Source organism: Chiroxiphia lanceolata, chromosome 1 (assembly GCF_009829145.1).
Source record: "Chiroxiphia lanceolata isolate bChiLan1 chromosome 1, bChiLan1.pri, whole genome shotgun sequence".
In the NCBI taxonomy this organism is placed as follows: Eukaryota; Metazoa; Chordata; class Aves; order Passeriformes; family Pipridae; genus Chiroxiphia; species Chiroxiphia lanceolata.
The window spans coordinates 102,987,756-103,002,588 of NC_045637.1; the positions used below are offsets into that span (position 1 = coordinate 102,987,756).

The window sequence follows — 14,833 nt, forward strand, 5'->3', positions numbered from 1 at the left end:
GGAAACCTCATCTGGTTTAGCGATCACAGTAGTCTTAAATTGGAATGTTTCAACTTTTAGAGAAAGAAACATGACAATCTCTTTCCTTTGCAGTGTCTGAACTTTAAATGTGCTCAAGACAACCTGATCACTTCACAAGTCGTACCTGAATGACAAAGTAAAGCTGACTGTAGTTTTCTGATCATGCAGATGAGTTACTGCGAATGACTTGTCTTATGTTTGCCCTACCGCTTCAAGTTTCCACTGGCTGTGGTCCTGTAAACGCATTCCCCACAGCACAGGGCACCACGGGCCTGGGCCTCTTTTAAACTGTGCCTATTTTAAACAACAAGGGATGTTTTCTGCCACGGCCCGGTGGCCATGGGGCAGAAGCAATGGTATGCTGCACCTCCTGCACCTCCAACCTGCATGGAAGCTAATAGCGTCTTTAAAAATGACAGTTAGGTGGGTTGAAAGAGCAGGCCCTTATGGCAGCTTTAATATTATGTGTGCATCAGGCTTTGTTTGTAGCTTGCTAGGTAAATTTGCCTCATGCCCTGCTTCTAGAAGTGGGCGAGGTTTATCTGAAGTGCAGTTACCCTAAGCACAGCCCTGGTGCTCGCCCTGCGAGATGGTGTGTGTGGTTACTGCCCTCGGCCGCGCTCTCAGGGTCTTGGGCTCCTCGCTCAGCCCGCCCACGCCCGCCTGACGGCACCGCGACCCTCGCCGCGATGCCACCGCTCAGTGCCCCTGGTTTGACCCCTGCCGCCGCTGTAGGCGCCTGCCGTTCTCCGCAGCCGCTGCTATACTCCCTCGGCCCCATCCCTGCTGGATCAAACCCACCCCCGCGCCCCCATTCCCGCCCCCGCGGGGCCCGGCTGCCCCACAGCCCCTCCCGCGCCCCGTCCGCCATTTTGTGCAGCGTGGGGCCCGCTTGGGGGCTGCGGTGCGGGCGCGGAGGGGGCGGCGGGGCCCCGCCATGGCCGCGCCTCGGGCTCGGCTGCCCGTCCGTCCCCACTCACGGCAGCGGTGATCAGCGGTCGGGCTCAGGCGTGGGCTGTGGGGGCCGCCATTGCTGCGATACCGGCGGCGGGCGGCAGAGGGCGATGCCAGGTGGCGCTGCGAATGCAGCGGAGGGTGTCATAGAGTTACAGAATATGCTGAGTTGGAAGAGACTCGCAAGGATCATCGAGTCCAACTTCTGGCCCCGCAGAGGACCACCCCCAAGACCATCATGTGTCTGAGAGCGTTATCCAAGCGCTTCTTGAACTCGGGCAGGCTTGGTGCTTGGAAAGTGCTCCCTACTTTCTTGGGGAGCCTGTTCCAGTGCTCAAACACCCTCTGGGTGGTTTTTCCTAAAGCTTCCCTGACACAGCTTCATGCCGTTCACTTGGGTTCTCTCACTGGTCACCAGAGAGAAGAGATCAGTGTTTGCCCCTCCTCTTCCCCTCACGAGGAAGTTGTAGACTGCAATCAGTTCTCCCTTTAGTCTTTTCCAGGCTGAACAGGCTAAGTGACCTCAGCCGCTTCTTGTATGGTTTCCACTACAGACCCTTCACTGTTCTCGTTGCCCTCCTTCGGATGCTCTCTAGTAGTTTAATATCTTTCTTATATTGTGTTCTGTTGCATCATGTCTCAACCAGGGTTTTTTTACCGAGGGTCCCTCTCCTCGGCATCCTAGTTGGGGGTTTCCTCAGTCCGTGCCTTACTGGAGCTGGCAGCTGTCCCACAGCCGTGGCTTCGGCTGCAGGGCTAAGCTGTGGGAAGCCTGCAAAGAGAGAGCTGCAGTCCCCCAGCTAGCTGCCACCGCACAGACCTCCCAGCAATCCAGGTCCCCCCAGCTCTGCCCACACCTGAACTTGCTGCCAGAGATCCGCTCTTTTATGGTGCTTTAATATTATTTTTTTCCAGGACAAGCCCTGATCCAATGGACACCATAAAACAACTCTTGTGTAATCAAATAAAACTGAAACACTCAACAGAATTTCTGCAAGTGTCTGTCCAGCAATCCCCCCCAAAAAACTCTGGCTCCAATCTGACCATCTAATTCCACACACTAATATTAATATTTAATTTAATCACTGCTGTCTTTAGCTCATCTTTTTCATTCCAGATTTATCCCTCACCATTGTCCCACATAAGCTGGTGTCCCTGTCAGAGTTTATTTAAGCGAGCTGTCCAGCGCTGTCCCTGAGCTCAGCACTTAGGCTGTAGCATTTGTAAAGTGTGTGTGTGAGTGCTGCTGGATTATGTCGTCCCGAGCCTTGGCTCGCGGTTTTGATTCATCTGAAATTAAATGATGAGTGTACCAATAACGTCAGAGTGTATTCCGCTGCTGTTCCTTATTGCATTCTACCTGCTTTGATGTTTGTTGTGTGTGCTTCCCTGCTGAGGAATTGTGTAAGGCACTCTTCTCAGTGCTGTTGCCAAGCCAGTTTGTTTTGTTATCCAATATTCTGTTATTCCAGTTTATTTACACTTTTTGCCTTACTGTTGTGATTTAGTGGAATACTATCTGCTATTTTATTCTCCCGTATAAAACTGTTTCTTCCCATGGAGGACTTCTAGTGGTTTCAAGTCAACTCCTGTCATCAGGAGTTGATTACATGGTTTTGCATTGCTTAGTTGTTACTGACAAAATAATTGACAATTGAGATGTTGCTACATTGTAGCAGAAATTAATTAATACTGCTTGCTAGGACTTGTAAAACCCCTGGGGTTGTGGAAGGTGAGAGCTGGCAGAAGCTTGGTATGGAAAAACAATCAGCAGAGCTAAAGGACATGCAGATATGACCAAAAAAGAGACAATGAGAAATACAGCACAAAAAAGGGAGCAGGTGGCCTCTTCCTACGCTCCCAAGAAGCCCTGGCGTTAAGAGACTGTTTTGTATGCACAGCTGCAGGTTTTTTAACCTCTCTTCCTCTCCTCCTGCCTTTCCACTACCGTCTCTTCTTTGTGGGAATTGGTGGCCTTTAGGTTCAAGGTGGTCTGACTCCTACATATCTAATTACCCTCTGAAGAATCTGTTTCATACATTTCAGACCTGAAGAACAATTTTGTGCCAAAAGCTTGTCTACAGTTCCCAGCTATGCCTGCGTTGGCCTAACTACCCCTGCAGCCCTTTTTTAGTGGTACTTTTGCAATGATGAAAGCCATACAATATCCATCCAATTTTGGTGAAATCTTATTGGTATTGAAAGATACTCATTATTCATAGATACTCCTTCTGCTATTTCCACATGGAAAGAGAAACAGATGGTGTAAGACACCGTTATACCAGTAGAGCTATGTCCATGCTGAGGGCTATTTGCTGTTGCTTCTTTCCAGGCTGGTGTCTCCCTGTGCCCACTGTCACCACCCCGGGGACCCAACTTCTCTTGCTATCCTGGCCACTCCTCTCATGGCCACACATGACTCCTCCAGAGCCCATATCTTGTTCCACCTCTGGAAGAACCACTCCCCCCACCCTCCCAATCTTATCCAGGTCTGGAGCTCATTTAAATGTTGAGGTTTTTAACTAGCCGCCTGAATAAGCAAACAACATTATGGCAGAGAGTGCTCCAGGCTGTATACAGGGATCAAACAGCAAGTAGGTACATGACTGGTTTAAGCTAACCTAACTCTACTGGTTGAAAGAGTTGTGCCCTCCTGTTTGGCTGTGTGTTGTACCACTTCCATCTGGTTGGGGATCTGATTCATTTGGAAAGTGGGTGGGTTTTTTGGATTTTTTTGGACAAGATTAATTATGAGATTGGACGTGTCCCACATCCTGTAGAACACGTGGCTGTACAAATGGGACCATGGTTATTGAATCCAAGGGCTCTGAGTTACATCTGCCTCTAATCACTCCCATATGCGTTCTTTCCCGTGTTCTGCTGTGGGTTAAGGTTTCCTATCATGTGCTAATTGATTCATTACTTTACGCTAAGCATACTGTTACGTGCTAATCATTAACTGTCCCATATGTTAAACTTATGAGGCACATCTTTAAATTCTGTATCTCCTGGTCTGCCAATCCCCCTTTATGTAATATCACATATATGTTGGAGACCTTCAGACTTTAAAACTTCCTGCTTGTTAGTTTTGTGTAAAATGCTTGAGTTGCCCTCTGGAGCTCCTCCTTATTTCAGTTGTGTAATGACTGTAATTAAAGCTGCTGTGGCATAGGTCTGTGCTTTAGCCTATGGTAATACAACATGTTTGAGAGCGGACAGAAAAAGTTTTGAAACATCCTGTGACGTATTTGAAACAACCAGCATAGTAATGTCAGCATAAACTCTGTGTGCAGGTCAAGTTATGTTAGACCATAGAAGTTTTGCAAGAGTTAAAACTTCATAACTGGCTCAGAAAATGTGACTCTGGAAGTTTTCTCAAGGAAATGTAGCTGAGAGGAGGTCAAGGGAGTTCCTGAAGTCTCTCTAATAAGGAAGTTAACTGGTCAGAAACGAGTGAGAAAAGATGGAAAGAAAGGTGTGTCACTCTCAAAATCCCAATCTGCAGAATTTCAGTATAAAGGAATAATGACAGATTTCTTCTGTATGACTACTCACACAGCACACCCTAAGATTTACCAGAAGCAGGTTGAATTAAACACACTTGTGTGTAAAACAAAAAAGGTACTGAGTTCTCCAGCGTTATTTCTATTTCATGTTTGAGATGAATGAGTACAGAACTTGATCCTTTGTACATGTAGTCCCAATGTGACACAGTTCTAGTTTCCATGTGGAATTCAGACCATCCTCATTTCATACACTGCTCATTGCAGTAACTGCTGGTCTGGGGGTAAATAACTGCACCCTCACAGGCTTTTATCTTCCAAGCCCTCAAAGTAGCAGCTAAAAGTCCTGTTGCATGTAGATAAGAAATGGCAAGTAAAGAGGTTAGGAGTGAGATATGGGTAAAAAGTGGCTTCCCTAGGAAAATGTAGTGCTTAAGCACAGTATGTTGTGGGCCAGGAAGCAATCCCTGTAGAAAGGGAGGCAAACAGTCTTTAATAAGAGTTTGCCTAACATCTGGCCTGGGATGTCCCAGCATCTGCTCTCTGTATACCTGCTGCTTGGGGAAAGCCAGGCAGAGAGTGATCTCTTTCCCACTCCCAATTTCCCAGTGTTGAAACTCCCAATTTCCTGTGCACAGATTCCTCCTGCAATGTAAACCCTAGGGGATGCAGCTGGGCAGACACAAGCATTGCTGACGTACAAGTGTCTGCAGGCCGTTGCGATGAGTGGGCTCTGGGTACTGCCTGGCTGGGGTTATGGTCCCGCACGTGGGCTTGGCACCTGGTGTGCAATGTCAAATCACACACCGAGGCGATGTATGTCTATTTCTTTATTCTAGTTTGTGCAAAGCAGGGAGTTGGTGGTAACCCACAAAAGGCTAGCTTCCCCATCATCAAAACTTTACATTACTTACACGTTTTAGCAAACGAAAGTATCAGTATTCATTGGCTACAAGTTACATAGTGCTCTCATTAAGTAGTATTCTATATTCTATTGGTTCAATGATTCACCTCATGCTAATTAGTCCTCATACTCAGTCTTCTTTTGAGTCGGTGGTTTCTAGAGTCAGTGTGCTGTGAGTCAGTGGCTGTGATCTCCCCCTGCCAAAATCCCTTTTACCCAGTTAGCACTTCAGATTGTTGGCACTGTTTGTTCCTCCTTTGGACCCTGTCTTGGGTGTTCTGCCAAGAATCCTTGTGGTCTGTTAGTTCAGCATTCCATAGTGACTGATTTCAACAGATACATAATCCTAAGTTCCTCTTTTTCCCTGTTCTTTCTCTGTGGATGCATTTACTGAGGCATATTAAGCATATACAACGCCTTTTATGATATGTAGTTTATCTATTTGGAAACCGTACGTCAGGTACGCTGCGCGGGCTTAACTGGGGGTCTCGCCCAGGTCCCCAGGGAGGTGTCACAGAATGACTCTGTGCCCCTTGGTAGCCACGTGCAGCTTTCTTGGTGTGTCCTAAGCAAAAGCTCCCTGCACCAGCTGCCTCTGGCTACAGCCCGCCCCTATGGAGCCTTATTGGATTCCTGGCCGAGGGGGTGTTGCTGCCGCGACAGCGATAGGGCGTGCGGTCGGTGATATGCCGGAGCTGCGGAGCGTTGTATAAGAGGGAGCTGCAGGGAGCAGTGCAGAATTAAACAGGATCACGTTTCTCCTCTGTGATCTTACGAGGTTAGTGGCTATTACTTAACCCTTGCTAACTGTAATTAGGATTTGGATGCAGCGCTTTCGTCTTTTGTCCCCGCCCCCCGCAGCCCTCCTCAAGGTTGCTCGCTACAGGCGTTCCCCCCTCGGCGGCGAAGGATTGGGGGAGTCCTGAGAGTCACGTTGCTCCAAAGACACCCACCACAGCAGAGGGAGAGGCAGCGCTTGGGGAGCGGGGTCACGGAGAGAAAGAAAAAAAAGGGACAAGTCTTTTGTTTGGAAGAATATCCAGGGTGCGGTGAAAGAAGAGTATTAGCCCGTAAATGAGGTGGAAGTAACCAATAAGCATCGTGGGGTGGCCAGGGCACTTCGTGGTGAGAGTGTGAGAGGTCATATAAAGCCTTTCCTACAAAGTGGCTTCTGGGCTTGTTTTGAGAAGTGCTGAACTTCCTCCAGATCCTGTTAAAATCCATGTTTACTGCAGGTGTTTGACACTCCCTTCTGAACCGGCAGACTGTACCTCAGTTTACCCACGTGTAAATTGCGGATGAGAATATTTTCTTTTGTAAAGGAACGTGGTGGGTACATGTTTCATGCAGCTTTTGGTGGGAGAAAGGTGATTCTTATGTTCTCAGATACAGTACAGAATCTGTGTGTAAAACACGGTGACACTTTATTAGTAATTACTTCATGCTCTAATCACAGGTATTGCCTATCTCTATCTTAAAAAAAAAAAAGAAAAAGATGCATCAAGTCTCAATCTATATATGGCAAAAAGACAAGCTCAGCCTTTATATACTTCCTGGCATCATGCTGAACTTCTGTGTTGGAGCTTGTTAAAAAAAGAAAACAACCAGTGTTAATTAGGGCAACAGTTTACTTAACTGATTTTGTGTGAAATAATTTTTATCCAATTCCTTGCATTGATTTGTCAAATTATTTTTTGTGGAGTGAGGATAGTCTTTCACTTGTTGGTTCTCTGATTACAGATGTGAACACAGAATGACACTGTGCCAAAAATCAATAACATAGTGTTTGAGCATCTTTCTGTCATTTGTGTCAATAAATGAGGGAATGAAGACAAATCTGTTTCAATATGTAAATCCAAATTGCAGTTTAGTCTTTGCAAAATAAAGAGCAATAGGTTAATATTTTAAATTATTTTAAGCATATATAAGAAAGCCTTAAAGTCTTACTAGAAACTGTCACAAGCAGTACATGCCCCTTAGATATTAAATAATTGATAGTAAAATATTACCAAATTATATATTTCTTCCCATTGGATCAGGGAACTTCCTTTGTACTGGAAGGCTGATGATTTTGGACTTGTGCTCCTGGATTTACATCCACATGGTCAACAAACTATCCTCTCAGTTTCTTCAGACAGTGAACTGAGTTACTGTTAGTAAGTAACTGGAGTTTGTCAATGAAGTATGGTCTGTGTTATCCTTGAAGGAATAGCAATGCTTATTTTGTAGAGCTAAAAAAGCAGAATCAATCTTTGTAGTTTTCAACTTCTCATTCTTAGTGTCCTCATTATTTTCGAAATTATGCTAACTAAATGTTTCAATGCCCACTCCTCACACCCCTTGGAAAAACCCAAGCCCAACAACCCAAAAATACCACCACATTCAGCTCTGATAGACTTCATTTTAAAGGTCAAAGGACAGTTTTTTTTTTTTTTTTTTTTTAAATGAAGAACATCTGCTGTATCTACAGACTTTGAAAAGTAGGCTTAGCAGATGGGAACAGGACCACTTTGCTCTCTCCACTAAAAATGAACTGTCATGGTCAATACAAGTGAAGATAAATGCATACATTAACTGACCAGTTTTCAAATTAAAATGGGAATCACTTTCCATGTTATGCTTTGGTGTCAGGACTTCAGTAAGATGGAAGACTGGAATGCACATTGGCATTTTTGGTTTTTAATGATGACTCTGAAATAACTTCAGCTTCATCCATCTCGTAGAGGAGATATTGCACTGTATGTTGTGCAGATATGTTGTAGCAAGCTTCACTGGGTGTTTGACATTACCACTGCTGCAGTCCATTGAAGCTCTGTCTGTGTTGCCATCCCTGGCTAGGTAAGCAGCAGTCAGGAGATAAAACTAAACCGAAGCTGGAAAGAAGTGGAGTAGATAACAGAAAGAGCTTGGATGGATTTGATAAAACAGTTTTTGCAGTGGGAGAACAATTCCCTGGAAAGGAATTTCTGTGTTTCAAAAGGTGATAGAGCAACATCAACATATGCTGGACTGTGAATAACTTTTTCGCCTCTAATTTTCACACAACCGTAGGTCTTTCTGAAACTTGCAGGTAGTGCTCAGTATATTAAAATAACTTACATTATGCTTGTACTGCATGTTATTAAGCAAGACATCAAAAAGGTTGCTTCACTGAGGTGGGAGGGAATGGAGCTTAGGGAGGAAAAACAATCTGAAAGTCAAGACGCCAGCTTAATCCCATAGTTAAAAAAACCCCCCAAACCTCACTGGATGTATACATGTCATGTTGTAACTTAGTGGAACGAAGGTTGCTGAGGACCTATCCCACTTCTCTGGAGCTTGCCTTGAACTATGGCAAGTGTTCTCTTGCCTGTAAGGCCTAATTGTTGGGCTTACATCTTGAAACTTTATAAAATAATTGTAATTATAATAAAAAGATAAATATACATTTTACTTGTTTCCTCTCTACTAAGCAAAAGGAGCTTTGGCTTTTTATTTAACTGAACTTAAGTATTCCCTAGACTGCAACCCAGACAGAGCTCTACTGTCTAATTAGAAAACATTGAAGAAAACACCTGACTGGGAAAGATAATGAAATGCTTTTGCTAATCCTGTTCCTCCAGATGAGCACAATCCACCACTTTAATAACATGAGTTCAACAATTAGCATAAACAAAGCGGTTTTTTTGTTGTTTGTTTGTTTGTTTTTGTGTTGTTTTTTTGTTTTTTTGTTTTTTTTTTAATTTAAAATCTTCTTTCTTTTCAGTATACCATTACAAACCAGTTAGAAAGAGCCTGTTTGGGGCAACTAGTGTTCCTGTTGTGGTAACTATCCTAAATGCTAAATTAAAGGCTACACTACATTGGCTAATAAAACAAACTCTCTTGGCTCAAGTAATGTTACCATATTTATTAGCTTTCCCTTATAGTGAAAGGTATAGGCAAAAAGGTATATTTATTGTCTTGTCACTGCCTTTGTTCTGTGAATGAGAGGAGGGGAAAGCTGTGGGAAAGAACACGGAATTATTAAATAATCCCTAAATTACAGAAAGAAAGAAAGAAGTTGTACAGGATGTGAGGGGTAAAATTGAGACCACAATTGTTCTAGTTGAAATGCCATTCTTTGCTATGCTAGAAGCTATAAAGCTTTGTGACCCTTTCTGTTGCTAGGGAGAGCAGCCCTTAGTCAGTATTTAGTGTCTTTTGTTGGCACCGACACAGATTAGCCACAGAAGACTGGTTAGTCTGTTATTTGGTGATGAACACAGAGACTGAGGTGGCTTGCTCATACTTGTCTTTGGAGTAATTTGCTAATTTTTCTCAGACGTAGAACAGTTGTGTGCAGCTGGAAGTGGGATCGGCAGGTTGGTATAGATCTCTCTGTGCCTAGTCTTGGTGGCAGAAGATACAAATGTATGAAGGACTGAGAATTTTTTTTTTTTGGTTGCCATTACATCAGATTCATAAAATTTGGATGGAGCAGGCAAATTAGCTCCTGGTTTGTGTCTTCTTTTTTTTTTTTTTTCATAAGTGTGGAGTACTTGACTTTTCTGTTTGAGTATCCCGGAGTGAACTGTCTGTAAGAAACAGTCCTGAGGTGTCTGAGATCTTAGGTTCATCATCCAGAAATCAGCATAACCAATCCCAGCAGCTGCTGAAAATGTTTGCTCTGGGAAATGTGCTTTTGTTTGGACTTTAGATTTTTTAAATCTATTTTACATGTACTTACTTGCATAGTGAAGTGAGATACCTATCCATGTATTTAGCCCAGTATTTACAAATTGAGGCAAACTCTGTTTTTATATGCCTGGCATCTGTAATGAGACCTTAAGACTGAGGGCTCTTGAAAAACTATTTTCAAATTAAATAGGTCATTTGCCTGACTCTGTTTAAAAATAGGAATATTCTAACAGGTGTTTCCAATGCAGTCCTTCCTGGATAGGTCCTGGTGACGGTCATCCTGATCTAGTAATATTTGCAATATTGACACAGTGAAGACACGGCGAAAGAACCATAAAAATAGCCATATTATATGATAATATAAACAGGGCTTAAAGTGGCTGGTCCCATGTTTTAGAGAAGATAAGAGCTTCACATCTTTTCTCCTCTTGCCCTCCAAGCAGGAAATGTGGCCATGTGATTCTCTGGCTGCTCTGAACCCAGTTTTTCTGTTAAGACTCCATCAGAGAGGATGCTGCTTTCTCAAGAGGGCAGAGATGAAGAACACAGTCTTTATTCCCTGATGTCTTTAAAGAAGCCCTAATTTTGCACCAGGGATACACATGAGGCACCTTGTTTCCCTGGTGGAAGGTCAGCAGTTTTCATGTACTCAGATTGAGAGCACCTTTCAGAAACAACTGCTGGTCTGTTGCATGTTACCATCCCTGTCATTTGGCTGGTACCTTTCAGCATCAAATGGCCTGTAATATCAGAAACAAAATGTTCCTCTTTTTAAAACACAGGAGGGAAAATCCTCCTATCCTAGATGCTGCTAAATTATCAACTTCTAAGAAGCATGAAGGTGCTGATAACACCAGAGATTAAGTTTCTTTTGGTTAAATGACTACTAAATGAGGCTTTATCTCTTCATCTTTTGCCTGTGGGATCTCATACTACTATGCTGACGGAGATGGCCTTTTTCATACAAAGAATCCTTATCAGCAGGGAGAACTCATGCAGTTGCCAAGTCACTCCATCATATTCAAAAAGTCACAGCAATCAGATGAAGCCCCAGTGACTGGAAAAAGGAAACATCACACTTGCAGCAGGGGGATTGGACTAGAAGATCTTTAAAGATTTCTTTCAACACAAACCATTCTGTTGTTCTAACAAAGTAGATTCCTTTACAGTGTGCCCATTATTATTATTTTTAATTTACAGCTCCTACATTACCTTATTTTTGTTTATTGGCCTATCTGGAATAAACTTTCCTATTCCAGATTGTGGAACTAAAATCCATTGGGAGGAAAAAGCATCCAGCCTTACAGCAAGTGTTGTCAAATGGCTTGTGATCTGTAAGTCTGTCTCACAAGCCATTTTTGGGCCATTTTTTGCTCTTTTTCTGACCCAATCCTAAACAGAGCCGATGGATCTGAGTGGTCTCAGAGGATTATTACAGATTATTACAGACAGTTGTCATTTACATATTCTGAGCTGCTGAGGCTCCATTGCTGCCTTTATGTACACAAGTCTGACCATAGGAGGGAAGAACAGAGATTTAGTGTCCAATATCTAACAGGCATCTGTAAAACAATGACAGCTTACAAATGCCCATGTGTAGTGTTTGTGTTTATCATATTAGTGTAAGATGCCTTGTGTTTTCCATTTCTAATAATAAAGAAAGAGATTGTTTGAAACTCATTTTATGGAGGGGCCAGAGTCATGCCTGAGATGTGGATGGCTTAAATAATAGATAATAAACTTAAAAGGTTAACTTTCTTCCCAGAACTTCAAAATGCTTTCTTGGGTTATGGTAGCAGAGAAGAAGGGATTTAGATGGGTATTTTAAAAAGGAGCAAGGCTGAATAAAGCAGTGATCAGGACTGCTGTTACATTTTAAAATTACTATTGGTGGCACAGGATGGTGGTAGTTCAGCACAGCCACCCTCTTCATAACGCAGTGACCTCTTTGGCTGTTTAAAGGAATGGTGCAGTTAAGGACGTGAACTTGAGTTGGGGACAAATCTCTTCTCCAACAAGAGTAACTGTTAAATAACTTCACCAAAATATTGCAGAAAAAGTGGGGTGGATATATTCTAGTAAAATCCGGTTAATAGAGAGAAATGTCTGCATTACATTTCAAATGCAAGTATTGGCTCTAAAAAATCTAGTGCTTCCATGATCCTGTTATTTTTCTACCTCTTTTACAAAGTATATTCCCCTCTTTCAGTACCCCGAGTATTGTCTGCTCCTGAACCTTTGCAATAGCTGTTTTAGTTATTTCAAAGATAGGTGCTTGTGCCGATTCTGTCTTTTATGGAATATTATCCATTTGTTCAGCCACAGTTGTTATAAATAACGTAATAGTCCACACTGAGTACATGCAGTTGGCAGAGGAAAGAAGAAGAGCGATACTGGATTCTTTTATCCCAATTGCATGGCCATGCTGGTTCTGAATGAGTTGTGTATTTAAAATACTCCTCTGAGCAGGCAGTCAGCTTCACTAAAACCTTCCAGCTCCACATCTTTGAAGGCAGATTGTGAGGAATAAAGGGGAGCTGGGGGTGTTTAAGTCTATTAGCCAGTTATAGTTATTTTTACATAAAGTTTGGAGAGGGTCTTGAGTTTTTGTAAGCTCTGCCAGCAGCTTCACTGTCCCCAAACTGACAGAATTTAACAAAGTATGTAGAATCTATGATGCTCTTAATATACTGGCACAATCCATCCTGTACCCTTCTCCAGGCTGTCCCTGCATGGACTCAATCATCAAGTCCGTTTATAGTTTTTGATGAGTTTTGTATTCATTACAGATTCATATGCAGGAGTTGAAATGTATATTCGTCTTTCACTTAACATGTTTTAAATAATAGATAGTTTGGGAGTGGCTTGAGCCAAGTTGAATCTTCTACTTTGCTTGAAGTTGGACCTAACTTGATGGCAGTTTTCTAGGTCCTTTTGGAGACTTTTTGGAACATTAAATCTGGGGATTGTGAATCTGTAAAGAGGAAGACAGTTGTAAATAGGAACCATTTTGTAGGTTGTTCTTTTTCTTGTTTATCAAGCCCAAGACTGAGCATGTCAGGCTCTAGCTTGGCATGCTTGAAGGATCACGTTTAAACATGTTCAGAGATGACTGACTGTACAGGCAAATCAAACCTAGTGGTGATTTAGCCATGTTCTTGGCATATAAAACTACATCTCTGCTCACAGAAATTGCAGTGTTTGATGTGGGTAGACCTAAGAATTGGAAGAGGAGACGTGGTGTTTGCTTCTGCATTGTGTTCAGTTACACACAAAGAAAGCATTGTTTTTCCTAAAACACTTTGCATGGAACCTTAGTTGCAGTACTGTGGGAAATATGCTTTTACAGGTTTTCTGTAACCTTAATTTTTTTTTTTTTTAATTTCATTTTCTTACCAGGTTTTAGGTAGGATACCAAATACCCCCTCTAGTGGCTGATACTTCAGTAAAGGTGTTTTGCTTTTTTGGGACAATTATAACAGATGAGTAGCACATCAGGACTACTTGACTGCTAAAGCACATTGATTTACAGACTAACTCTTCATGAGAGAGAGGCTGGCCTATCTCATTCTTGAGTTTTGTGTTGCCCAGTAACATGAAAAATACTGAGCTCTAAAGTTAGGAGTGAATAACCTCAATTGTTAATCTTCATTCAAAAGCTTCTCTTTTTCCCTAGTCTTGAGCAATGTCTGACATTGGTAGATTTCCAAAATGTAGTATGAATGGAGAGAAACCATTGCATTTTTCAGGCCTTACTACGGAGTTGTAGACTTGATAAAGTGACAGAGGTGTTAGAGCATGATTTTTAAAAATAGAACATTATGCAAAACTTTTATCAATTTCCTAAGTTGTCTCAATCTAGTTATTAAAAAAAAATCACTTTATCTTACTCTCAATTTATTTTAGAAGGGTGAAAACATTTTTTACTGCTGGATAGAGGATGAGAAAGCTAAAAAGTATGCTTGTCTGACTAGCTAAATTTTGTGTATATTGTTTGCTCTGAAGAGAGTACGGGGCAGGCCTCTGGTGTTATCAGTTGCTATCATACTAACGATGCTGGCAGAGGATTTCATCAGCCATGGTAAGCAATATCTTTATGGTGACTGCAGCTTGTAGCAGGAGTGCTTTTTTTGTTTGGGAAATTCTCAAAATAGGTCAGCCTGTTACAGATCTGGGATGCAGTGACCTTTAGTGGACCGGAAGATAGGTATCATCTATTGGGTTGAGTCCATAAAGATATTAATGGAACATACTTGTAGCTGGATATGTGTTTTGTTCTTATGCCTACTAATATTACAGTAAACAGCAAGAGCTCTTATTTCTTAATGGGCTCATAGGAGTATTCTCATTGAGATCAATGGCATTACTTGCGATTAAAGCTAAGCATGCACATAATTCCTTTTAGGTTTTGAGTTTCAGATTAATTTAACAGCAAGAGAAGGGAAAGAAGAAATCTCTTTTTGTGTTATGCATTATAGGGCATTGTTTTATATAGATATTTCAATACAAACTTTAGTTACAGTCATATTTTCTAGATGTCTGTTCTGTGTGGGATTTCCTACAGAGAAGAAGAGAGGTTGTAGTGATACCTACTTCTTACATTGCACTTATTGTCAGTAGGTCTGAGAATGCTCTACAGAGAGAGAGGTTTCTGCTGTTCTGGAGCTGGGAGGACTGATGAGGAAAGGGGGTGTGATTTGCTTGCTTTAGGTCACCCGGTAAACTTCTCAGATAAAGTAAGAATACATCCTGGAAATATGGGTTTCCTTCATCTGCCCAGCACAGCTCTGCA

At 42.4% G+C, this 14,833-nt stretch overlaps 2 protein-coding genes across 6 annotated transcripts in view; one reads left to right on the forward strand and one right to left on the reverse strand.

The window, feature by feature from the left end:
* LOC116783801 (cytochrome c oxidase assembly factor 1 homolog) overlaps nt 1–1,115 on the reverse strand; it is a 53,980-nt gene extending 52,865 nt beyond the window's left edge. The window contains exon 1 of one of the 2 annotated variants that reach the window (XM_032681663.1): nt 1,002–1,115. The gene's annotated coding sequence lies outside the window, so the exon portion shown is untranslated. The remainder of the gene's footprint in view (nt 1–1,001) is intronic. The other variant, XM_032681668.1, reaches the window with a different exon arrangement.
* BLVRA (biliverdin reductase A) overlaps nt 326–14,833 on the forward strand; it is a 38,684-nt gene continuing 24,176 nt past the window's right edge. Inside the window, exons 1-2 of one of the 4 annotated variants that reach the window (XM_032681644.1) lie at nt 6,030–6,160; nt 7,422–7,538. Coding sequence is in view for 1 of the 4 variants with exons in the window: in XM_032681601.1 (XP_032537492.1) it covers nt 6,681–6,749 (69 nt within the window). In the remaining 3 variants the exon portion in view is untranslated. Of the gene's footprint in view, nt 445–6,029; nt 6,161–6,362; nt 6,750–7,421; nt 7,539–14,833 lie in introns of those variants that run through there. The other 3 variants (XM_032681649.1, XM_032681625.1, XM_032681601.1) reach the window with 3 other exon arrangements.